Genomic DNA, 26,716 nt, shown 5'->3' with positions numbered 1-26,716 from the left:
TGACGGTATTAAAGCTGACCTCCAGGCAAACCGTTTAATACACCTATGAAATGCATATAAGAGAGCCATTTTACCTGCTAAGACCTGTTTTTCTGTCCATCCAGCTCTACCACTCAGCACAGCCTTTTTCAGGAAACCTGTTTGTTTTTTCCTGAGCCACGGTATAGTAACACGAAGCAGGATTTCCCCAATTGACCTCAAATATGTGGCTGGGGAAATTGGTACAGTTTATTTTATTAAAAAAAAAAAAAAAAAAACATGGGACAGCTTTACATGTCCTTATCTTAGTGACTGGGCAGTAAAAGGAGAAGCAGCAGACTAACTCCTGTCTCTCGATTTCCCCCTTTCTATCGACATGCTCCTTGTGCTGCCTTTTCTCCCCGCCCCCCAATCTGAGTTATGCTGTACAGGAGACAGCAAGGGGGTGATGCCAGGTCAAATTCAGGTACTTGCACTGCATGCTTAAAAAAAAAAATTGATTGCATAGCTGCATTATTTGTGTGGTTTCTCTGCCTGGAGTTTAGCTTTAAAGAACAACTCAAGGCAGTTCACCATATGTATTTTTATAATCCAATCATTTTTAAGTTCAGTTTATATCGAAAATCAGTCCATACTTACTGTATTATCTCATCGCATCACAGTGGGCACAATTTATTAAAGGAGGCTGTCTGTGAAGTTAAAAAGTTGAGCCTGTTTATTTTGAATACCCAGTCATGTGCAATGGAAATGGGGGAAAAAAAACAGGATTTTTGCTAACACATAAATGGTTAATGTAAGTGAACCCAGTGTGGTTTGCTGCTTCTTTGAACCTATAAGCATTTTCATTCTTCTAAACTTCAATTAGAAATTGATCTGAGCTTTCAGTATATATAGGCTGCATTGCAGATCTTTATAGAATAGGGTTTATTACAGTTGTCTTTTTATCTTGGGGTGGGATACAGTTTTACTTAGAGTGACAATGGTATCCATATATGTGTCCGCTCAACCCTCCATAGCCGCTGCATGATCGACAATACTTGTTCCCCAATTTCAGATGACGAGGACAGTGATTATCGACAGGAAAGCATTAAGGATGCATACAAAGACAGACGGAGGCGGGCACATACACAGGCCGAACAGAAACGAAGGGATGCTATTAAAGTAAGTAAATTTAATTTTCTGGGCATGCCACTTGCGTCTTTTACAGTTTTTTTTGTTTTGTTTTTTTTTTGTTTTTTTGTTCTTTGCTGCTGGACAGCCCTTGCTGTCAATGCCAATGGTGAGGATTTCCATATTTCTTTAAGTGTGTACATACATCCCCCTTCATGACCATATTAGTTTTTTTAAGTCCAAATGTAAACTGTGTTTCTATTTCCCAGACCCTTATCAAACAGACAAATTAGTCATTGCGTTTTTGTAAAGTTAAAGCTTAAATGCGGGTTTTAGTAAGCTTTAAATTTGTTTTAGCCCAAATTGGTTCAAATGAACTATTTTCCTTTACTACCACATGCAGATGCTGTGTGCGCTGCATAAACTGCATTTAGCACAAGCTACATACAGTATACACCAATATGTTCCAGCAGCAGTGGAAGGACTTCCCATCCCGTTCCCAGAGCAAAATCTAGCTGGGCTGAGTTCTTGTCAGCCTTTAATAGGGAGCCCTGGAGATCATGACCTCATCTGACTACCTATCCAACTCCAGTCAGAGTGCATTTCTGGAACTAGGTGCTGCTCTATCACACAAAGCATGATTAAGAAATCAATAGAATGAGGTCTGGTATAAAACTTTACATGCTGTGGTTCACTGGATAATACAGCACACCTTTTGGCATTATCCCTGCTTCTAGGGGAATGGACACAGGATAGAAATGTTGCAGTGTCCTTGTGATTCAATGCCTTTAGACAGGGAGCTGAAGTCTGTTTATTCTGAGGGTTAGTTTACATATGCTGTCATTGGCGCTAATAAATGACTCGGATTTGTACCTTCCAACCCCCCCCCCCCCCCCCCCCAGCTTATCGTCCCTGGCTAAAATTAACACAAAAGAAATAATGTGCATTGTGTGTTGTTTTCCCTGCTGTGTTTCATTAGCTTCAGTGGAAGGCAGGTGAGACATCTGGGGTCTAATAGACTCCTTATGTCTCATTAAAGAGAACCTGTAATAGTAAAGTTTATCACATAGGGTAGTTGTGGCGGCCTATGTGATAAAAATAAAGTTAAAAGCATTTTACACTTTTCAAATGTGTGTTTTTTTTATTTTGTTATTTTTTTATATTCTTGTTTTAACTAGGTATTGGTGTAGCTATATTCCCTGTATTTGCCTTCCTTGTAATGATGGTCTCACATGGTATGGCTGCAGTGTGTAGTATCATGCCTGATCAGTTCCCATGTGTCAATACACAAATCCATCTAACTTGTCCCTATTCAAAAGACCAGCAACATCTTGTTCTGGGTCACGCAGCACTTGTCATTTTTCCGTGTTGCATCAGAAATGGTTGCGTGCTAATGTGCTGAAAACAAACGCATCTCTTCCACCATGGTAGCTCTCTCACCTGAAGATCACTAGTATGAGTGACCAAGGGATTGTGAGGTATATAGTTTCTTCACAAGAAAATGCATTTTTCAGACTACAGACAGGTCATGCATTAACCTGTGCAGTGCCATACCACAGGCCTCAGGTTTCAAACAAATGTCTGAGACCAGAATGTGATCATTTATTCTACTATAGACTGTGCGCACAGGGCAATTAAGGCATGTAAATGCCTACAGTGAAGGGTTTTGAAAACTTAAAAAGAATGAGTAAGAACCAAAACATTTCTGAACTGCAGTTCATCAGCATTAGTACATGTGGCCAAATGTCCATGCAATCTTCTATATGTGGGAAAGACTATTAGACCACCGAAAAGAGGAATTTTGGAACATATTGGGTATGTTGCCCTTAAAACGAATAGACCCACCCCACGTCATATATGGGAAAAACATGGAGGTAAAACAATGACCTGCATTCATGGGGATTAGAAAATGTGAAACGTGGACCTAGGAAAGGTGATCTGATTGTGAGATTAATAAAGAAAAAAGTACAATGGATCTTCAATTTGGGCACAGTGAGCCAGAATAGACGAAATTGGGGTTTTATGTTCACCCCATTTATTTGAAATACAAAATACAGGCAGTCCCAGAGTTACGAACATCCGAGTTACGTACGACTCCTATATACGAACAGAGGTGGTGTGACGCCACTGCCAGCCGCTTGTGTTCCACACTGATCCTGGATACAGCCGAGCAACCATTTTGCAGCGCTGGACACATCCCACACTGCAGTACTGCATAGCCACAAGAGCCCCAAATAACATGACTGCATGCGCAGAAGCACCTGGAACATCCCACATCACTGCACAGGCTGGAGTTACTTAGAAATGTACTGTTCCGTCTTCCAAACAAGTTTGACATAAGAACAAACCTACAATCCCTAACTTGTTCGTAACGCGGGGACCACTTGTATGTGAAAAAAAAATGCCCTGTTTTGGTATCTTACCATCTGGAAAAAAGATGAAAATTTAGTAAAAATGTATATATGCGTAAGTTATGCATCATGATGTAAATATACGTCCTGACCAATGGGAGGGGGGGGGGGGGACCAATGAATGGCAGTTTTTGCACATGGTGCATGTGCTGTTTAGATTTTCTCTCACTTTAGAGCACATTCACAGTATATATTTTTTTGTATGAATACTATTGGGGAGCTACCTTGACCTAATGAAGAGTTAAGCTGGGTACTATGAGAAAATCGGATAAAAAATCTGTACAAAGCAGATTTTTAGGAATCTTCCAGGACAGCTACCTGAGAGATGGGCACCTCCCACCTAACAGGAAACACATGATCCACATCAGTTAAGCCATCACACATACAGACCCTCAGTATTAGAAAATTACCGAAGGCTACGGGCTAAAAAATTTAGATGTGAATGCAGAAATAAATTGGGTGGACCGTAAGATATCGGATTTGATTCTGCCCAGTGTAAAATCTCCTATGCTACTGACAAACTGTTCCCCTCTGCCGATTGATGTAGGCTACTGTTGTCAGTGAGGATCTGAGCATGCTTCTCAAGAACCAGAGGTTTGATAGCTGCTAAGGCTTCTCCTATCGCTTTCAATTACCTTAGATATGAGAAACGGGTAGACTAGAAGAGATTCCATTTCCCCTGAGTCAGGTGTTAGCCAAAATGGGCTCCCACTCCCATGAGCTGGCATCATTTATTCCCATGGGGTTCACTGGATACCATGGCCGGCCTATCATTAAGGTTTGAGGACAGATCCACCACTTGATGACCTCTTTTTACTGTCTTGGGGATGATTATTTTTTTGCCTAGGGAATTCTGGTGCCTGTCTCATTTTGATAAGATGTAGTTTTGTAAAGTCCTTGTGTGCGGTTGGGCACACTGAACTGCCAGGATTGCAGCCATCCTGCAGCCGATCAGTCTCATGGCCTCCTTATTGAGCAGCTTAAGGACATCAAACTTCAATGACTCCTGCTGGAGGTTCTTCTCTTCTGTTTAATAAAATCTTTGAATTCTCTGAATCTAGAATGTAGTAGAAGTAGACCAGCTTCTTTGAAGGAACTAACTGATTTCTTGAAATTGATCCACCCTGTCTGTATTTTTTATTCGACCTAATAAAATTCTTTGAGCGTACATACATTGACTCCATTCTGAACTCCCCCCCCCCCCCCCCCCCTTTTTTTTTTTTTTTTTTTTTTTTACTTTACTAGTTTCACGTTTAGGATCATTCTGAAGCTTCCTGAATGTTTCTTCCTCAGGAGTACATGCGAATAGAAACCTTGATCGAGTTCTTTGTCTGGTACATATGAAATTACGTTCTGTTCCAGCATTTCTTGAAGCAGTGATAGTAATGCATTCACGTTGTCCTATTGTCTGGGAAGAGGAGTAGAGAAAAGCCTTTTGCGGAGGTTCCCCCACCTATTCTATGCGATAACCGTACCTGAGTATGTCTAGGATAAACTGGTTCTGGGTTGCATTGACCTCCTGTGGCAGGAATGCTCTTAATCTTTCTCCCACACTGCTCCCCAAGTCATTGAGATTGTGGCTTATCCTTCCACCCCACCTTTTCCTTAAAGGCCCAGCCTTTCCTCTTTTGCCCCCTGGCCGTCTGCTGCTGATTGAGGGGGGGGAGGAAATCAAAAACATTTCCCCCATAATTTGGTTCTTGGGTGGTGGGAACCCCTCCTTCCTATCTGCTGACATTTCCAGCACTGAAGTTGATTCCAAACTGAACAGGTGGTTCCCCTCGAATGGTAAATGGCACAGTTTTTGGCTTTGGATGCCTGGTCTCCTTGGCAGGTCTTTAGCCAAATAGCCCTTCTGGCTGAATTTTAAAAGTGGACCTGGCGGTAAGTTTTGAGGCTTTCTGCCGATGCATCCGCCATAAAAGCCATCGCAGGAAGGGATTTTAGTATCTGCTCTGGTTGGGGTATCCTTGAGCAGGTGGGCCTTCAGCTGATCTAGCCATACATCAAACGTGCGAGCAACGCATGTCGTCATACCTATTGCTGGTCTAAAGTTGACCACACTGGCCTCCCATGTGTGTTTTAGGCATCCTTCCACCTTGTGATTCATGGGGTTCTTCAGAGTGCTACCATCAAATGATAGGTCAGTTTTCCTAGAAACATTTGCTAAAGAGGTGTCCAACCGAGGACACTTCTCCCAGATATCCGAGTCTTCCTCCTTTTAAAAGGAAATCTTCTTTTTCGGCTATTAGGTAGGAAAGCTGCCTTTTTCGACTCCTGACGTTCTCTGAAGCCCAGCATAAAGCTAATCGTGAAGCTTTATGGGGGAAGAAAGTAGCTGCAAATAACAGGGTGCCAGAAGTACTCAGACTGCATCTCCATGTACGGATTCATCCATCAGGGTTCTAAAGGACTGAAATGTAAGTGCCAATTCGTGCTTCAAACTTTGCATGAAACCTTTGAGCATACTACATGATTCTTTTTGTTCCTGAGTTTATCCAATCTTTGCATAAGGCTTTGTTCCAAGAGCTGGACATTTTCTTCCTACAGGATGTGCAGCGTTTTTTGGAAGATATGCCACCAGACGGCTGCTCCTTTTTCTCCTCCTGGGGGTTTGCCTGAAATAAGCACGGACCGCCCAGTCAGATTTAAGTAACTAGAAGCTACAGCACTCAGTGCAAAGGATTTGTAGCCGACCACTCGTACCGCTGCACGAGATGAGGCCCACCACCTCAGCCAGTGCCCCCCTCCACCAGCCAAGACCAACAGTATTAGGAAGAAGTGACAGAGGACCCCCCTCTTCCCTTCTTACCTTGGTGCATGCCTCCCCTGTCTCTGCCAGAGCTGCCTCCATGATGGCCGCACAGCAGCTGCTGAGGCTCTGCCTATCCTCTGGTTCTCCGTGGCTATGTGGATTGTGAGCTGTGTTATGCGTACACAGTTGCCCGGGGACCCACCAAGTGAATGGCCATCCTGTGCCCACGCCCAGAAGTAACGTCACATGGCCGCCGGTGGTGATGTCAAAAACAAGCACCGAAAATTATGTAGACTTTCTCTGGTGGCCATGGTGGAAGAAGCACCACGAGGAGTCGGACTGGCAGCTGGCCCAGAGCCCTCCAGCAGCTATATCTTCTCCAGTACTGTGAGTAGCGAGGCGGAAGTCCTCTGTCCTCTTGTCCCTTAGGAATGGGCGCTCACTTCCCCTGAAATGTGTGACCTGACACACCCACAGAATTTATGCAGGAAAAAAAAAAGAGAAATAGAAAGAGGGAATTTCTCAGGGACTCGGCCCTAGACTCCACCGCCCTCCCTGCTGAAGCTGAGAGGCCCCTGCCCACTAACAGGGCGGCCTAAAAAAGGATGAGTTTACCCATTGGGTAAAAGTGATCTGAGCAGTGACAGAGCCGCTTTAGCACTTTTATATGCGGTGGAGGGGGGTCCTGCTGCTGCCCCCTTTACCGGGCTCTTGCTTCCAATCGGGGAGCACGATAAGGATGCGACTGGTGGCATCCGCTTTCTGGGACACAGCGAGAGGAACTGGTGTTTTCTCCCACTGTGTGACGAGCATTTTGTCCCTTTCTTCCTCGTAGGTCCTGCACGCATATGTAAATGGAGATCACACCACACACTATTAGGTATTGTAGTCTGGTGCCGTTCCAAGAGCATACGCAATTTTAAAGCGTGACATGTTTAATACCTAGTTTCTCTGCGTAAGATCTTTTATGTTTTACCAAAAAATCGGGTATTATATTGTGTTTGTGTTCACTAAAACTCAGTGTATTCTTTCCTGAAAATTTGCATTGATAAACCGCTATGTGAATATCATGCACCATACTAAAATTGCAACAACCACCATTCTCCAGGGTAAATGGGTGTATACCAACCTTCCCACATAAAAGCTCCGCCCGGTGCTCAGACCTTGAGGCTGCTGACAACTCCAATGTACCAGCATAAGGAAAGGGATGGTCGGCACTCAGGATGACATCCAAAATAGTATGTCTTTATAAAGTACAAACGTGTTTTTGGACGTTAGTCCTTCATCATGGCTAAGAACTAACAGCTTTGTATATGTACTTAATAAAGAAATACTATTTTGGATGTCGTCCTGAGTGCCGACCATCCTTTTCCTTCACCATTCTCCAGGGTCTCGGCTTAAAAAAAAAGTTTGGGGGTTCTAAGTAATTTTTTAGCAGAAAAAAGAAATCCTGATTTTTATCTGGATTGGAAGCAATTAAAAATCTGGCAAAACTTGGAGCATGGCCATGGCCCTGCTCCCACATTTATGCCTACATTGAAAGTGGGTGTGGCACTGCTCTATAAAATAACTGATACTGTGTTTTACAGGTAAGCCTTATTACAGGCTTACCTGTAGGTAGAAATCACAAAACGGGGTATACATCTGCTTTAAAACCACTTAATGACTAAGATAAATAAAGTGGCTCTGCGCAAAGGTTAGTATTACAAATATAAAGAGCTGCTACCTCCACTGCAACAACTACCAAGGTAGAGTCTCAGAACAGTGAAAATTGTAAAGTGGGTGTGGTGTTGCACTATAAAGTAGATAATAAATTAATTGATAACGTGTTTACAAAATGTGTGTAACACTGTACACCAGATATCAGCTTGGTACCAACAAAGTGCCAAGTGCTGTAATCCCTAACCAATTAAATACATAAAAAAATGACAATAGCTATAAATACAAAAGTGAGATTCATAAACCTGTGCAAAAGTGCTAGGCAATGTATTTAAAAGTTTAACAGTATAATAAGTCCATATATAATTGGTTTGCAAATAAAGTGACAGGTGCTCATTAAGTGCTTCAGCAGCCATGTATATTCATAAATTTATGCGTTGTGCTCCCCCTCTTTTTCTGCACTCACCAGAGAGCTCTCCCCACATTGGGGTAAACCGCATTCACATCACACACTAGTTGACAGTGGACCCCAGATCCTTAGTTGGTATATCTCTCCTTCAGTTCCTCTGCCTCATCTCCTCATACACATGTAGAAATAGTAGATCCCATAGCATAATACTGTTTTGGATTTTTTATTTTAAATGATCCAAAACACACTTACATTGTTTAACATGATCAACTGCCTAATAAAACAGGAAGTCCAGGACGTGATGCGCTCCATGGACCTAAACCGGAAGTAACGCTGGAAGCTCCATCCTACGAGTTTTGTCTGAATGACATCATCACTGGCTGCTCCTGATGACTGATGAATTTCATAGGGCGATGCTTCCAGCGTCATTACGTCACTTGCAGTTTAGGTCTGAGGAATACATCACATCCCAGACTTCCTGTATTTTTTTTTTTATGCTGTTGATAGTGTTAAACAATGTAAGTGCATTTTTAGATCATTTAAAATAAACCGCATTATGCTGTGGGGTCTACTTTTACGATTTCTACATGTGTATGAGGCGATGGGGCAGAGGAATTAAAGGAAGGAAGAGAGATTTACCAACTGAGGATCTGGGGTCCACTGTCTCAGCCAGTGTGTGCAGTGAATGCGTTTTACCCCCTTGTGGGGAGAGCTCTCAAAAGAGGGGGAGCATGAGTTGAAGCACCAGCACAATGCATGAATTTTATGAATATACACGGCTGTTAAAGCAGTTGAGCACCTGTCACTTTATTTGCAAACAAATTATATATGGACTTATTATGCTGTTAATCTTTTAAATATCTATCCTAGCACTTTTGCACATGTTTATGAATTTATCACACTTTTGCATTTAATATCTACTGTCATTTATTTTATGTATTTAATTGGGGTTTACAGCACTTGGCACCGTGTTGGTATCAAACTGGTATCTGGTGTACGGTTTTACACACACATTTTGTAAACACAGTATCAATTTATCATCTACTTTATAGAGCAGCGCCACACTCACTTTACAATTTTTACTGTTCTGAGACTCTACCTTGGTAGTTGTTGCAGTGGAGGCAGCAGCTCTTTATATTTGTAATACTTACCTTTGCGTGGAGCCACTTTGTTTCTTAGTCATTAAGTGGTTTTAAAGTGGTTGTATCCAGCTGTAACCAGCTTTGTGATTTTTACCTACAGGTAAACCTATAATAAAGCTTACCTGTAAGTAAAATCTTAATATCCCCTAAACGTACACTGTTTAGGAGATTTTCACCCTGCATGCAGCCGCTGACTTCAGCGGCGCATGTGCTCTGCAGGTCAGGCGTATCGTGCCAGGAATTCAGAGCTTCTTGCCGGAATAGAGGGCTCCCACGTGCATGCGCGGGATTGATGTCATTGCGGCTCCGGCCACTCACAGTGCCAGAGCCCGTGGACCCGAAAGAAACGCCGGAGGAACATGTAAGCCCCTTCAGCGGTGACCAAACGCCACTGCGTGGGCTTCTTTCTAGGGTATTTCCTAATGTGCTAATATGCAATTCATGCTCGCACATTATGCCATTGTCTTGTATGTTGTATGTGTTTTTTTTTTTTTTTTTTTTGGGTTTGGTTTTGTTTTACCTAGCAGTTTACTACCATTTTAAATCTCAGACATGAAATATCATGGGTGCTGGATTAGAATATATTATATCTCTCAATAGTGTGTACTTGTCTTAATTATGATGTAATTTCTGTCTGCTGCTTCATTCCTCTGTGATCAGCATGAATCACTTCTGGCAATTTTTCCTGAAGCCAAGAGGGAAAAAAGGTGACGGGAGGGATCTCCAGCACACAGCTAGTGATTAATTGGCTCAGTTCTGTTCCTGTGTGCTGTGTGAAGGGGGTATGTCCCTTCCCTCCAATCATCTATCAGAGCTCCTCACTGAGCTCTGCAGTGTGTAACTTTAGCTCTCCGCCCCCTGTCTTCTAAAAGCTCAGACTAGCTTTATAAATACTGGTGTCTGTCATCATGTGACAAAGTTTTAGAACTACCACAATTTTATTTTCTGGGGTCTCTGCTTTCAGAAAACATTTGAGGGTTTTAACTAATCTTCAGGACTAAAATTATTTGATTTTTTTTTCTTTTCAATTGTGTGCAAAGAAATACAAAAGATCTACCAATGAAGGTGTTGGAGCAAAACTTTTCCTCCCTGTCACGTTTGCGGAGCAGTACTGCTGCTGAGCACGACCCATTTAGGTAGGGGTGCCTGGTGGTGCAGCATTTGCAGGCTAATACAGGCAGAGAGGAATCAACCTATCACCTTCTCATTGTCTGTCGCACACATCTAAAAAGTGATTCACCACAGATTGCATTTCAGAGGGATGGCAAAGGCTGCCACTGGTGTTCATTTAAGTGAATAAAAATACCCAGTATTGGAGACTTTGTAATATAGCAAATGCTCTGCACATGACACTCCTTGCTATCTAAGCAGCTTGTGTTATATCAAAAAATGTTATCAATGTATACCTCAACAAAAACAGTGCTATTCCATATGTGCCACTAAATACATACCATAAATTCCTAAATACACAAATAAATAAATAAATTCCTAAATGGTACAAAGTTCATTTTTTGAAACCGCACAAATTTATCAATAAACCTAAACCCTACCCAATTAAGTCACAAGGGGTCTGCTCCTTAACTTAATCAGTAATCTAAAAAAATTAGTAAAGGATAAAGATCCTTCTGTGAACACAAATTATGAATAATAAAAATAATTGATAATGTCCCAAGTGATCCACTCTGTGGTTTAACCATTGCAATTCAAATAATTAAATTTTTTTTTTAATTGTTTTATCTACTGTTTTTACTGACTGCTGGGAAAGTGAGTTAAAGTATTGTTAAACCCACAACAGTAAAGTCAGTCTGTGTATGCAGTAAAAGCATACTTGTTATACTCACTGTGGAACCTGAGGGGTTAATCCTCCGCATTGTGTAAAAAGGGGGTTTGATCCTGTATTCTCTGATTCTTCCCTTCCACTGTCCCCAATCCATCTCCTGATAAGACAGAGCCTTTGGAGTCACTCTGCACACGCTCAGTTTGGTGTATATTACTTGTGTTTTTTGTTTTTTGTTTTATTTTTATTTTTTTTCTTGGGAGGGTGCATGTGATCAGCAAAGGGCCAATTGGCACTGTCCAAACAGAGGATCAGGTGTCCTGCAGCCTCATAGGACAGTCAGAGGAGAATGAAAACTACTCCTACAAACTTTAACCAGTGGTCGGCCAGAGACTGATAGAAGTCACAAGACTGCTATATACTGCTGCTGAGAAAAGGTATTTAGAAGTTTATACTGTATATTTACTAAAATAATTATGGTAGAACAGATATAGTGAATGCAGGGTTCTGGGTTTAGTAACACTTTAACCACTTCACCTCTGGAAGTTTTACCCCCCTTCGTGACCAGGTCATTTTTTACGAATACGACACTGCGTTAATTTAACTGACAATTGCGTGGTCATGCGACACTGTACCCCAAATATAATTTGTCCCCCCCCCATCAATAGCACTTCCTTTTGGTGGTGTTTGATCACCTCTGTATTTTTATTTTTTGCGCTATAAATAAAAAAAGACCGACCCATTTTTTTTAAAATAAACATTTTTTTTACTTTAAATTTCTTCATCAATTTAGCCTAATATATATTCTGCTACATGTTTTTGGTAAAAAAATCCCGGGGCGTGGCTTGACTGTCATGGTGTGAGGACGCTTTGGTACAGAGCTCCTGTCAACCCCCGGGCATACCGCACAGCAGTGACGGTCTACAGCCTTTTATCTGGCTGGAATATGCCTCCTAAACGCCGCCCGTCTTCACAGCCACCTGGCGGCAGCAGAGCATGGACGGGTGGGCTGCAATCTTTCGTCAAGCCACACACTCCAGGAGTGCAGCCATGATGGCTTCCAGACATGAGGCTCATCAGCTCCAGTTATCAGCACACAGCATCAGCTCCACGGATCCCTCAGCCTCACCCCAGGTACCAAGCCCCACTCCATCTGCACTCTCAGGGGGTAGATTCCCCCCCCCCCCAATCAGAGCCTGACATAGCAGAGGCAGCCTGGGACTTAAGGGAACATATTAGAACCTTGCCTACAAAAACAGACATTCAGCAGCTGATAACAGCTATGGAGCTCTCATGTAAGCAGGCTATTGAGGGGATTAAAGAAGAAACGACCGCTTTTGGGGCACAGGGTGGAAACTGTGGAGGCTTGTCGGGATGAGACTTTGCATAGCATTGTGGAGCTGCACAGTGGAGGTAAGTATGACATTTTTGTAAAGGATTGTCTGTTATTAAAAAAAAAAAAAAAAAAGTAGAAAAAACTGAACTTTGCTCGCATTAATGATTGCAGGGCAGAATTTAAAGTGATTGTTACTTAAAAAAAAAAAAAAAAATCACTTTAAATTCTCCCCTGCTATCATTAATGTGAGCTAAGTTCAGGTTTTTCTACTTTTTTTTTTTTTTTGCAGTATCCAGTGCCATTGCATGACTTCAATTCTACGTGCTTTTGAGTCTAAAAGCAGCCAGTGGGTGTGGTTATTGAAAGCTAGTGACATCCCTTCCAGGGAGGGACATTGTTTCTGTGTAGCCAGTGGGCATATACAGGATGGGAGGAGTTGCTCATACATCCTAATTCATGAGAAAATGAAGAAATAAAAGACCCATCAACAAAGGACGGGTGGGGGGGGCTGGAAGTGCTCTGGGGTCTCAGCTCACTGTCTACAATGGTCACTATACACTAAAGGAACAGTACAGGCAATCACAGTAAGGCTCCGTTTCCACTAGTATGACTTGTCATGTGACTTTGGACACAAAGTTGCATGACGAGTCACAGCCCATTGATTTCAATGGCACCCATTCCCATCTAAGCGACTTTGAAAATCAGCGACTTTGAAAAGGTACCTGCAATGCTTTGATCAGTGGACTGTGACTTTGTGTGTGTCCAAAGTTGCATGACAAGTTGCACTAGTGGAAACAGAGCCTTAAACTCATTACTCGCATGTAATGAGCAATAGAGATTTATCTGTATCCTTCCAAAATTTCGAAAAATTTTCCTTTTGTACCCCATTTCTTTCATATTTCTTCCCCAGCTCCCTCCGCCGTTCACAGCAGCTAAGCTAACAAACGTAACATATTTCCCAAGCCTGCCCTCTCCCCCTCTCTCAGAAGAAGCTGCTGGCCAAAATAAGGCTATGAAGACAGGAGGAGATCATTTTCTGTGAAGGGTAGAAGGGATGGTGGTGGGGCTGGGCAGGTCTAGGCATGCCTGTTTAAGACCGACAATCTTTTCAGGAAGTGAAAGACAGCTTAGCTAGGTTAATGACCTTGCTGAAGGATGGCTCATTGAAATTTTCGGCAAGGAACATTTCTCCTCACTACTTGTAATAGAACGTGCCCATCGAGTCCCTACCCGTTTCCAGAAAATGTGAAAAACACCTCTACCTTTTTTAATACGTCTTCTAAATTATAGAAAATATTCTGCAGCAGGCACGGGTCCTAAACGATTTTAAATATAATGGATCCAAAATTATTTTTTTTCCTGACTTTTCACCAGAGGTTCAGAAACCGAGGGCAAATTTTCAAGAAGTAAAGAAACGTTTGTTACTCCAAGGGCTTAAATATTCAATGCTATACCCTGCCCGTCTGCGAGCGAATTACAAAGGCAATGTACAAATATTCCAAACACTGCAGCATGCACAGGACTGGCTTGATGGTCAGGTTAAAACTTAGACTTTGGGGTGATGGACGGCTCATCCCTCATATGTATACAGTGGGAAATGACGGAGCATTGATATATACCTTTTTTTATTTTTTTTTTTTTTATTAACCGCTTACCCACTGGGCACTTAAACCCCCTTCCTAACCGGAAAAATTTTCAGCTTTCGGTGCTCTCGCATTTTGAATTACAATTACTCAGTCATGCAACACTGTACCTATATATTACATTTTTGTCCTTTTTTTCACACAAATAGAGCTTTCTTTTGGTGGTATTTAATCATCGCTGGGTTTTTTTTACTTTTTGTGCTATAAAAGAAAGACCGAAAATTCTGTAAAAAATAAAAAATGCATTTTTATTCGTTTGTTATAAAATTTTGCAAATTTAGTAACTTTTCTTCATATATTTTGCCAAAATTTATACTGCTACATATCTTTGGTAAAAATAACCCAAATCGTGTATATCAGGTCTTTGTGAAAGTTATAGAGTCTACAAGCTATGGTGCCAATCTCTGAAAATTGATTACACCTGATGCACTGACGGCCTCATCTCATTTCTTGAGACCCTAAGGCTGGGTTCACACTGGTGCGACACGACAGCCGTCCTACTTTGGATCCGACTTTGCCCTGCGACATGAAGCCGGCATGTGTCCGACTTTCAATGAACGGGGATCCGACTTGGATCCCCACCAATGCCGGCACTGTGTTTGGTATGAATCTTTAGGGGGGAACTCCGCGCCAAATTTTAAATAAAAAACCGGCATGGGTTCCCCCTCCAGAGGCATACCAGGCCCTTGGGTCTGGTATGGACCTTGAGGGGAACCCCCTACGCCGAAAAAACGGCGTGGGGGGTCGCCCCCAATCCATACCAGACCCTTATCCGAGCACGCAGCCCGGCCGGACAGGAATGGGGGTGGGGACGAGCGAGCGCCCCCCCCCTCCTGAACCGTACCAGGCCGCATGCCCTCAACATGGGGGGTGGTGCCTTGGGGGAGGGGGGCGCGCTGCGGCCCCCCCACCCCAAAGCACCTTGTCCCCATGTTGATGAGGACAAGGGCCTCTTCCCGACAACCCTGGCCGTTGGTTGTCGGGGTCTGCGGGCGGGGGGCTTATCGGAATCCGGGAGCCCCCTTTAATAAGGGAGCCCCCAGATCCCGGCCCCCCACCCTATGTGAATGAGTATGGGGTACAGCGTACCCCTACCCATTCACCTAGGAAAAAAGTGTCAATTTAAAAAAAAAACACTACACAGATTTTTAAAGCATTTTATTAGACAGCTCCGGGGGTCTTCTTCCGACTTCAGGGGTCTCTCCGGTTCTTCTCCACGCTCTCCGGATCTTCTGCCGGGCTCCTCCGCTCTCTTCTGCTCTTTTGCCGCTCTTTTGCTAAAGCGGAGGAGCCCGGTCTTCGGTCTTCAATCTTCTGCCTTCTGCCTTCTGCCCTCTTCTCCTGATGTTGACACGACGCTCTCTGGGGCTAGAATGCTCTCTGTGCGCTCTGCTCTGACTTATATAGGCGGTGACCCCGCCCCCTTATGCCGTCACAGTCCCTGGGCATGCTGGGACTATGACGGCATAAGGGGGCGTGGTCATCGGGTGATGACCACGCCCCCTAAAACGTCACAGTCCCAGCATGCCCAGGGACTGTGACGGCATAAGGGGGCGGGGTCACCGCCTATATAAGTCAGAGCAGAGCGCACAGAGAGCATTCTAGCCCCAGAGAGCGTCGTGTCAACATCAGGAGAAGAGGGCAGAAGGCAGAAGGCAGAAGATTGAAGACCGAAGACCGGGCTCCTCCGCTTTAGCAAAAGAGCGGCAAAAGAGCAGAAGAGAGCGGAGGAGCCCGGCAGAAGATCCGGAGAGCGTGGAGAAGAACCGGAGAGACCCCCGAAGTCGGAAGAAGACCCCCGGAGCTGTCTAATAAAATGCTTTAAAAATCTGTGTAGTGTTTTTTTTTTAAATTGACACTTTTTTCCTAGGTGAATGGGTAGGGGTACGCTGTACCCCATACTCATTCACATAGGGTGGGGGGCCGGGATCTGGGGGCTCCCTTATTAAAGGGGGCTCCCGGATTCCGATAAGCCCCCCGCCCGCAGACCCCGACAACCAACGGCCAGGGTTGTCGGGAAGAGGCCCTTGTCCTCATCAACATGGGGACAAGGTGCTTTGGGGTGGGGGGCCGCAGCGCGCCCCCTCCCCCAAAGCACCAACCCCCCATGTTGAGGGCATGCGGCCTGGTACGGCTCAGGAGGGGGGGGGCGCTCGCTCGTCCCCACCCCCATTCCTGTCCGGCCGGGCTGCGTGCTCGGATAAGGGTCTGGTATGGATTGGGGGGGACCCCCACGCCGTTTTTATCGGCGTAGGGGGTTCCCCTCAAGGTCCATACCAGACCCAAGGGCCTGGTATGCTCTTGGAGGGGGAACCCATGCCGGTTTTTTATTTAAAATTTGGCGCGGAGTTCCCCCTCAAGAACATCTGAGCACAAGTCGCGTGCCAAAGTCGGATCATGCAAGACGGCAATCCGACTTTGATCCGACTTCAATGATAGTCAATAGACTGAAGTAGGATCAAAGTCGGACCAAAGTAGTACAGGGAGCATTTCTAAAGTCGGAACGACTTGTGTCGGACCAGTTAGGACGGCTCCCATAGGGAAACATTAAATTTCACACGTCATGCGACATGAGCTCCCAATGTCGGAGCGTTTGTCGGACCAGTGTGAACCCAGCCTAACAAGCCAGGAAAGTACAAATACCTCCCAAATGACCCCTGTTTGGAAAGTAGACATTCCAAGGTATTTAGTTAGAGGCATGGTGAGTTTTTTGAAATAAGTAATGATATATCCTTCGCGCTACTAGGAGTAATTAATATAAGATACCTAGTATCAAAATAACAAAAAGTGATATATATCAAAAATGCAAAATCTAATGGTGTTCACAAAAACACCAAACAACTATAAGAACAAAAAATGATCTCGCGCAAAAGTGAATATCACTTGAAACTGTGAAGGTGATCAACAAATAAATAAAAATGAATAAAAACTTCTAATGTGATGATGTCTAGTGAAATGATAAAGTGTCACAATGCGAATATTAATGAATTTCAAAAAGATGTAAATTAATAAATAAAAATGCAGGTAAAATACCAATAAATGAAGTGATGCATACAATCACATAGAAAGTGTAATAACAATCTCCTCAAAAAAATATCAATGTGTAAAAAGGCAGTGAAAGTGTCTTCCAAAAATCAATAAATAATAAATGATGGAGTTAAAATAGTCCAAATATGTGAAATAGGTGAATAATACACAGGGTATGTATATAAAGTCCTCCAAGTAAATAGAAAAACTGGGTAGTGATTCCAGATGAGTGACTTGGTGATGTGAATTAAAATTGGTGAAAGATGGTGTTCATGTTAAATTCCATGAATTCTCTCATCTAGTGTGGTCTCCCAAAACTCTCACCTTACAGCTGTGTAGTGTCTCGCATCAACAGATAATTGGTATTGGCCACGTCCTTCTATCTGGGTCCTAATGGGTTAATATATGTTGCGGGTGTAACAATGGATATTTCTCCCCTTCATAGTCCTCCACACATATGTCATGGATTGCTCCGGTATCACCACAGCATGTAGAGGGGAAGGAAGAGAGAGAGAAGCATCCACTAGTGCAGTATGTTTGAAAATTTGGGTATATTTATTAGGTGCCAAAGAAGTGAACTCTTACAATGTTACAATTAAAAACAAGCAAAATAGGGGGCGTGGCCGAGCAATGGAATCGTGAGGATGTTCACCTTGGAGCTCTGCATGGGGGAGCCCTGAGAACGGCCCGCTGAACTGACAGACACCGGAAAAGCGCTCGCAGCTTTTAGCTGACCTGTGCAGGGGCAAAACTCAAGTAGCTTTCCTGCAGGAAAAGCACTTTCCTGCTGATAACATTCCTAAATTGACCAACGAGACTTTTCTACTGGCATACCATAGCGTCTCTCCGATCTCTAAATCGAAGGGGGTTAGCATCCTACTGGCCAGGTCGATACAATGGGTGTTTGAGGCGCAGCGGGCAGACGCGCAGGGCCGTTTTCTCCTCTTAAAGTGGATGTAAACCCAATGTCATCCTTTCTAAACTACTGCCATAGGGGTTATCTATAAGGATATACATGCCTTCTGCATGTATCCTTACCTGTCAAATGTCTCCCCTCTGTCTGTTGTTAGACCCGAAAAACTGCATATTCTGTGGGTGGGTCTGTTGTCTGGAGCTCGGTGGGTGGAGTCGTGATGTCAGTAGACTCCCCACCCACCTCTACACTCCCCTTGTCAATATTCATTTTCTCTGTGTATTTCTAACACTGAACTTCTGCTGAACTTCTACTATGATCTCTAACATCCAGTGAAAAGACAGGAAAGTAACCACATGACTTAAGCATGCCAAATCATGCTGAGGTGTGGAACAGCCAATCCTTGCAGAGCTGCTGAAGAAAGGAGTGGGGGAGGGAATTAAAAAATAATGCATGTCTTAGGCTAGTGCACGAGATGTAAATCACCTGTCACTCACAGCAAAGGGGAGTATTTGACAAAGTTTTTCTCAGTTTGTCAAGAATTGTCTCACTGAACAATGAAAGAGGATTGCTCAGAGATGGATTAACTCTGTGTGGTAAGACTGGACTTGCTACTCTACAGTATGATAAAAAAAAAAAAAAAATTTGGGGTTTACATCCACTTTAAAGGGAAAGGTGTCTGATGTGCAGGTCACTTTCGCTAATGTTTACTTCCCCAATGTAGACCATCCACAGTTCCTGCAAAAACTCCTTTCTGTGCTCCTGGAGTTCTCAGAGGGGATGCTTATTTTTGGCGGGGATCTTAATCTTGCCATGGACCCGGCTCTCGACGTCTCACGCAGTGCTTCTCATCTGTCCTTTTCACGTTTAAAACGCCTGAAGGCGGATCTCCATACCTTACACTTAGTGGACCCCTGGCGGCTGCTTCATACGCAGGACCGGGACTATACTTTTTATTCCCAGGTGCACCACACTTATTCACGGTTAGACTATCTGCTGTTGTCGCATAAAGACCTAACCAGAGTGGTATCTACATCCATCGATGTCATATCTTTCTCGGACCATGCGCTAGTCCACTTGACACTTCAGCCGGGACCAGTGACTCGGTCCCCCCCATCCTGGAGACTTAATGAAGCCCTGTTCTAGTCGGAGGAAACCCGCTCCGAGATATTAAATGCACTACGGGAGTATTTTTCCATCAATGAGGGGTCCGTAACTAACCCTCTAGTGGTTTGGGAGGTCCACAAGATGGTCGTCAGGGGCGCACTAATTAAAATAGGAGCCAGCCTTAAATGCGACAGAACCCGACACACGGAAGAACTCCTCGCCTTGATCCACAGCCTGAAGTGCTCACACCAGGCTAGTCTTGCACGTGCAACCTTTCAGGACCTCCTCAAGGCACGTGAGGAACTATGTACGCTTCTGTTTCACAAAATGAAGCAGAAATTGGCTTGGGCGCGCCATAATATGTATGAATTCTCGAATAAACCCGGGTCACTGCTGGCTAGGGCTTTGCAAGGCCCACGTACGAAAACTTATATCTCTCACATCCTGACTTCTACTGGACAAACGCTAAATACCTCGTCAAATATAGCGAAGGAGTTCCGCTCCTTTTATGAAGGTCTCTATAATCTAGACAGACCCCCCATCTGCTGGTCCCCCGGTGGAAGGTAGACATACCCCTCAGTCGTATGTAGCTGCTTCGGGCATGCCATCGCTCTCCAGTACTGTACGGGAGGAGCTGGAGGAACCCATTACAGTGACAGAGCTGGGAGCGGCTCTGGCCTCCTCGAAACCCAAAAAGGCCCCTGGCCCTGACGGCCTGACTCCGGCATACTATAAAACTTTCTTTGACACACTGTCGCAACCCCTAGTTTCTGCCCTCAGTACCATCACAGAGGGAAACTCATTCCCAGTAGATACCTTAAGGGCCTATATTTCCCTCATCCCAAAAGAGGGGAAAGACCCGCTGCAGTGTGGGAGTTACCACCCGATTGCACTTCTGAATATGGACCTAAAACTCTTTGCCAAAATCCTGACCAACAGACTACTCCCTCACATACCAAGTCTTATCCATAGAGATCAGGCGGGTTTTGTACTGCTACGGGAGCCGCGGGATAATACCATCCGAGTGGTGAATCTAATCAACGCGGCCAGGACTTCAAAACGGGCTCTTCTCCTGCTGTCTACCGACGAGGAGAAGGCCTTTGACCGTGTGGATTGGTCCTTTATACGAGCTACTTTAGAACACAGGCCTTCGATCGTCCGTGTTGAAGTGGATACTGTCCCTCTATACACACCCCACTGCAGCGGTTAAAGTCAATGAGACGAGGTCAGACTTTTTTAACATCCGCAATGGCACGCGGCAGGGCTGCCCCCTGTCCCCTCTGATCTTTATTTTGTCATTAGAGCCCCCTCCTGTGTAGAATAAGGGCGAAATGCGGGCATCGTAGGCTACCCTAAACCTTTGGGGTCCCACAAGGTGGCTGCATTTGCGGACGATCTTATATTTTTTTCTAACGGAACCACTTACCTCCCTCCCTAACCTGCTCCAATCCCTTCGAGAATATGGTACTCTTTCTTTTTTTCAAATGAATCTAACCAAATCCTCCATCCTTAATATAACGGTAGACGGAAACATTGTCCAACGTTTGCGATCGGCCTTTCCACTGAGATAGGCAACCAACCTCTTCTGATACCTGGGAGTTGACATTACCCTGGATCTTGCTGATTTATACTCTGAAAACTTTGCCCCGCTACTCCTTCGCCTCAAGACGGACCTCCTGCACTGGCATTCTCTCACGCTGACATGGTTCGGTAGATGTAGTGCCCTCAAGATGACCCTGTTGCCGAGGGTTCTGTACTTTATGCAGGCACTTCTCATCCGTCTACCCCTAGCTTTTTTCAAACTAATTGACTCTATGTTCCGTGCATTTGTCTGGAACCATCTCAAACCACGTATTAAACTTCAACTCCTTTACCTAGCGAAAAGTAGGGGCGGGGTTGGCCTTCCAGACATGAAAGCCTATTACCGGGCGGTTCACCTCACCAGGTTAGTGGACTGGCGCTGCTATGTAGAGGCAAAGCACTGGGTAGCCATGGAAGTGGAGGACTCCGGAGATACGGTCAAGAGCTGGCCTTGGGTCACCACACCCCTGTCAAGGGACCTCATGGAGCACCCTACACTAGGCAGCACGCTATCAATGGCCAGAGATGCTTTTCGGCACTCCTCGGTGTCCCCGCTCCCTCCACCATGGTGCCGGTTATGGGCAATCCGGAATTTGCACCTGGTTTGCAGAGCCCCCATCCTAAACAACTGGCAATGGGCACTAGACTCAGCTTATGCGATTTCTTGGGGCCTCCCCTGGATTTCTGGAGCGGTTTACAGCTGCGCAATTATTTGCGCAGCTGCTTGAGGAAACCAGGCTTTTCCCGTCAACTCACTGAACTAGAGCTCATCTGTCACTGTGGGGAACCAGTGCGGCACTGTCTCTCGCTTCTCTACTCCTCCTTGACCCAACCAGCGGAAGGGTATATTCCCCAGTTTCTCACTAAATGGGAGGCGGAATTCCGAACCCAATTCACTGACACACAGAGGAAGAAGATTCTCTACTTTGCCCAGAAATCTTCTATAGACACCAGAGTCCAAGAAACCTGCTATAAAATGACTCGCTGGTATAGAGTACCCGCCGTTCTACATTGTTTATTCCTTCAGGTGCCTAGCCTCTGTTGGCGCTGTGGCACTGAGGAGGGAACGATGCTACATGTTTTTTGGACATGTCCCAAACTCGCCCCATTCTGGCTTGAGGTGGCTCGCACAATCAGACACTTAACTGGTGTCTCCCTAGAGGGGAACCCTGCGGCATGTTTGCTTCATTTATCGGAACGACCCATTAAGAAATACAAGACCTCCCTCACCATTCAGTTACTGAATGCCGCCAAGGTTTGTATTCCCCTCTGTTGGAAATCGGAGAAACCGCCGGCAAAGTCCCTATGGTTTACTAAAGTCAACGAACAGAGATATGGAGGAACTCACTGCTACCCTGCACAATAGAGAAGAGACCTGGAGACCCTGGCAACATTTTATTTACACAGACGCCTATCTCCAAGAAATGGCACAAACTAACTGACCTAATGGGCTGGTCCCACCCCCTAGGCGGAGGGCATCGCATTTCATTATATTACATTATCTCGCCTTACTCTACCTTATTCTGCTCCCTCTCCGTCTCCTGTTTCTAGTTTCACCGCTCACCTTCCTCCCCTCCACTGCCTTCCCCTCCCTCTTTTCCCGGCCCCTATCCCTTTCCTACTTTTAGGGATACCAGTTTTCTTATAACTCTTTCTCACTCATGGGTTACCTGAACAGATACAGTGAAGATCCTAAAATTCATTACATTTTCACGTCATGTTTGGGCTCACCAGTCCTTCAGGTCCCCTAGCTCCCCAATTAACTATAAAAATGTATACTATATTACTGTGTGGCATGATTTGATATGTTCTAACGCCAGCTCCAGGTCAAACGACTAACTCTCGGAGCACCCCCAGGGTCCAGTGCATTGTCAGTAATGCCATACCGGGGTCTTTCCCCCATGTGCCTTGAATACGGTGCTAAGTAAGAAAACTTGATTTGTTGACCTTGCTTTTGTAATCTTGTCTGAATTTTCTGCTTGACTTTTGTTATGTACCTATGCTGGATATGTTATTTGTTGTACACACTTTCTATGAAAAAATAAAGAATTAAAAAACCCAACCCAAAAAACAAGCAAAATAGAAGGGCAATCTTAGTGCGGCGTTTTGAGCACCCTCTCACGTTTCCTCATGGTGCACGTCTGACTCCGGCCACTCCCTACGCGTTACGACACATCACGTGTCTTCATCTGGGGAACCGGATCTGTAGTACTCTCCTAGTTTATGACGTGAGAACCGGAAATTCAAGTGCGGCCATGGTAGATTCTATTTACATCGCGGCCACGGTTTCAAGTGATATTCACTTTTGCGTGAGATAATTTTTTGTTCTTATGGCAAGTTTTTTTAAGTTGTTTTTTCCCACAATTCTTTGCAAAATCAAGATTTTTTTTTTTCCCCACAAAATTGTTATATTAGCAGGTTATTTCTCACACACGGCATATGCTTACCACAAATTTACACCCTAAAACACATTCAGTATGGCGATACCACACATGTGAGACTTTTACACAGCGTGGCCACATACAGAGGCCCAACATGCAGGGAGCACCGTCAGGTGTTCTCGGAGCATAAATTACACAATATCTTGACTACCTCTTACACTTCTGAAGGCCCTGGAGAACCAGGATAATGGAAACACCCCAAAAATGACTCTATTTTGGAAAGAAAACAACCCAATGTATGATCGGAGGCATAATAAGTCTTTTGAACATGTCATTTTTTTTTTTTCTACAAGTTTTTGGAAAATGTGTAAAGAAAATGAAAACGCTTTTTTTTTTTTTTTTTTTTTTTTTTTTTTTTTTACACAATGTTGTCCATTTACACAATATTTCTAACTCATAGCATGTACATACCAAAAATTACACCCCAAAATAGATTTTCTTACTCCCTGAGTACGACGATACCACATGTGTAAAACTTTTCCACAGCGTGGCCATATAGAGAGGCCCAACACGCAGGGAGCACAGTCAGGTGTTCTAGGGGCATAAGTTTCAAATCTAATTTGACTACCTATTACACTCTCTTGTGAGGCACTCTAGTGGCATGGATAATAACTGATATGGCATGGATGAGCCATGGATGGGATCACTGAGCATGAATGGGTACGGCTGAGTTTTGCTGAGTATGGATGGGGGTGGATGGGATGGCTGAGCATGGATGGATGGATGAGTATGGATAAGTATGCTGAGTATGGATGGCTGAGGATGGATGGATGAGTATGCTGAGGATGGGTATGCGATGGATGGATGGCTGGAATGGGCACGTATCAGCACTGTAGGCACTACACATCCAGCCCACATCGCTGCTGCCACTGATCTCTCTCTCCCCTCTCACTGTACAGATCGTTGCAGAGAGGGGGAGAGAGGAACCGGACGTGATGCTGGTTTGTTTACAAGTGATTGCTCCGTCATTTGACGGAGCGACTGTCAAATGAGCCGCCGTTTACCGTGATTCGTGATGCGAACCCGGCGGTCACGGACATTCCCGGGTGCTCGTCGGATTCTGGGAGGACGTCCATGTATGCCCTCAATGTACGCCCTCCCAGAGTTATAGAGCTGCGCTGTAGCCGTCATTCGACTATAGCGCAGTCGGCAAGCGTTTAATGAGCCAGGCTGTCGGAGGCCTAATTGGCAATGGCCACTTAATGTTTTTTTTTTTTTTTTTCCTACATCAGTGGCTTTTTTGTTCCCGTGTGGTTTATTTTTTTGGGGTTCATCTTGGAGTATTTTCATGTTCTGCATTTATATATCATATTTTTGTACTGTACCGGTTGGTTGACTAGTGATGTTCTTATGCCATTGTACCTATGGTAAATCAATCAATTAGAATACTTTCTTGGAATGTTAGGGGTATGAATAATGCTTTAACCACTTAAAGACCGGCGTACGACTATACGTCGGCAGAATGGCACGGCTGGGCAAATGGGCGTATATATACGTCCATTTGAATTTCCCACCGTGTCATTGCGTGCGCGCCAGATGGGAGCCCCGTGAGTCGGGTCGCGGGTCCCACGGACTTGATCACCTCGGGGACACCCGCGATCGTCTCACGTAGAGCAGGAACGGGGGAGATGCTGATGTAAACAGCATCTCCCGTTCTGGCTAGTGACAGTGTCACTCGATCTCTGCTCCCTGTCATCAGGAGCAGAGATCAGTGTACTGACAGACAGAGCCCAACCCCCCTACAGTTAGAAAACAGCTCCCTAGTACTGACTTAAACCTTCCCCGCCCCCTAGTGGTTAACCCCTTCACTGCCAGTGTCATTTACACAGGAATCGATGCATTTTTTATAGCACTGATTGCGGTATAAATGACAATGGTCCCAAAAATGTCCGACATGTCCGCCATAATGTCGCAGTCATGATAAAAATTGGTGATCGCCGCCAAAACTAGTAAAAAAAAATTATTAATAAAAATGCCATAAAACTATCCCCTATTTTGTAAACGCTATAACTTTTGCGCAAACCAATCAATCGCTTATTGCAATTTTTTTTTTTTAACCAAAAATATGTAGAAGAATACGTATCGGCCTAAACTGAGGGAAAAAAAATGTTTTTTTTATATATTTTTGGGGATATTTATTATAGCAAAAAGTAAAAAATAATGTGTTTTTTTCAAAATTGTCGCTCTTATTTTGTTTATAGCGCAAAAAATAAAATCGCAGAGGTGATCAAATACCACCAAAAGAAAGCTCTATTTGTGGGAAAAAAAGATGTCAATTTTGTTTGAGAGCCACGTCGCACGACCGCGCAGTGCTCTGGTCTTTAGCCAGCCAAATCCTCTGGGGCTGAAGTGGTTAAAAAGACAATCTATAGAGAGGCATACCACTTGTTATTTACCTCTCATTCAAGTGGGGTTACAATCCTGGTCTATGCTGGTGTTGTATTCTCCTGCAGTAGGACTATGGTGGACGACGATGGCAAATATATTTTTTTTACAATTTATGCTGGATGATCTTGAGCTGATCTGTGTGCGTGTGTGTGTGTGTGTGTGTGTGTATATATATATGTATATATATATATATATACCCAGCTCCAAGATCAATGACCAATGGGTGTCTCTCCCCCTTTGGGCGACTAAGTAGGACTGTATGATATGTGGAGGAAGTTGCATGCTATTCTAAAACACATAACACATTATCAAGATTAGATTTGGCTTTGTGCTTGGCTGATTTTATACCATATGTGCTAGATCGAACCTCGAGGTATCTCATACCATTCTCCTCTGTTAGATACTTTAACATCAGGGCGTCAGGCGTCTAATATGTCATGGCGGCTGGACCCCTTTTGGTTGGAATTATTCCCCAAGGAGGATGTCATTCCTACCCGTATCCTGGATTTTTGGTCCCTCAACTTGGGCTCTGCTTCCATACAAGTTGTATGGGATGCTTTAAAGGCCTATCTTCTGGGATTGTTAATCCAGAATATAAGCATTATCAAAAGTGCTTCCCGCAGAGGGGTCAAGCTGGTGAAGGCTGACAACTCTGCAGGGGAAGCCATATATATTCAATATCCCTCTCCGTATATTCAACAGGAATGTCTTTCATCTCAAAATAGGCTGACGAACTATTGTAATCTAGGGCAGGAATAAACTTTTTTTTCAGAAGAGACTTAGCTGGGCGAAGGGAGAAGCGAACGGTAGACTATTGGCTCAGATAGATCTCAGTTTAACCCTACACATGTTTCAGCTTTAATGAATGTAGAGGGGGAGGTTTGTAACCAGACTAGTTCAATTATATCTATCTTTAAGTCTTATTATCAGATTTATGTACTTCCAGGGCGGATTTCACCCTTGCAGAGCTAGCTAGTTACTTGGCCAGTATTGATCTCCTGCTATTTCAATAGAAGAGAGAGAATTCTCAATGCTCCA

At 44.3% G+C, this 26,716-nt stretch overlaps 1 protein-coding gene across 1 annotated transcript in view; it reads left to right on the top strand.

Moving 5' to 3' along the window:
- Window positions 1-26,716, top strand: part of MLX (MAX dimerization protein MLX) — a gene marked incomplete in the record, with an annotated part of 278,518 nt that overhangs the window by 120,902 nt on the left and 130,900 nt on the right. The window contains 1 exon segment of the mRNA XM_073608290.1: window positions 1,034-1,140. Coding sequence (XP_073464391.1) covers window positions 1,034-1,140 — 107 coding nt within the window.

The sequence above is a fragment of the Aquarana catesbeiana genome, linkage group LG12 (genome assembly GCF_042186555.1).
Source record: "Aquarana catesbeiana isolate 2022-GZ linkage group LG12, ASM4218655v1, whole genome shotgun sequence".
Classification (NCBI taxonomy): Eukaryota; Metazoa; Chordata; class Amphibia; order Anura; family Ranidae; genus Aquarana; species Aquarana catesbeiana.
This window is presented reverse-complemented; position numbering and strand designations above follow the sequence as displayed.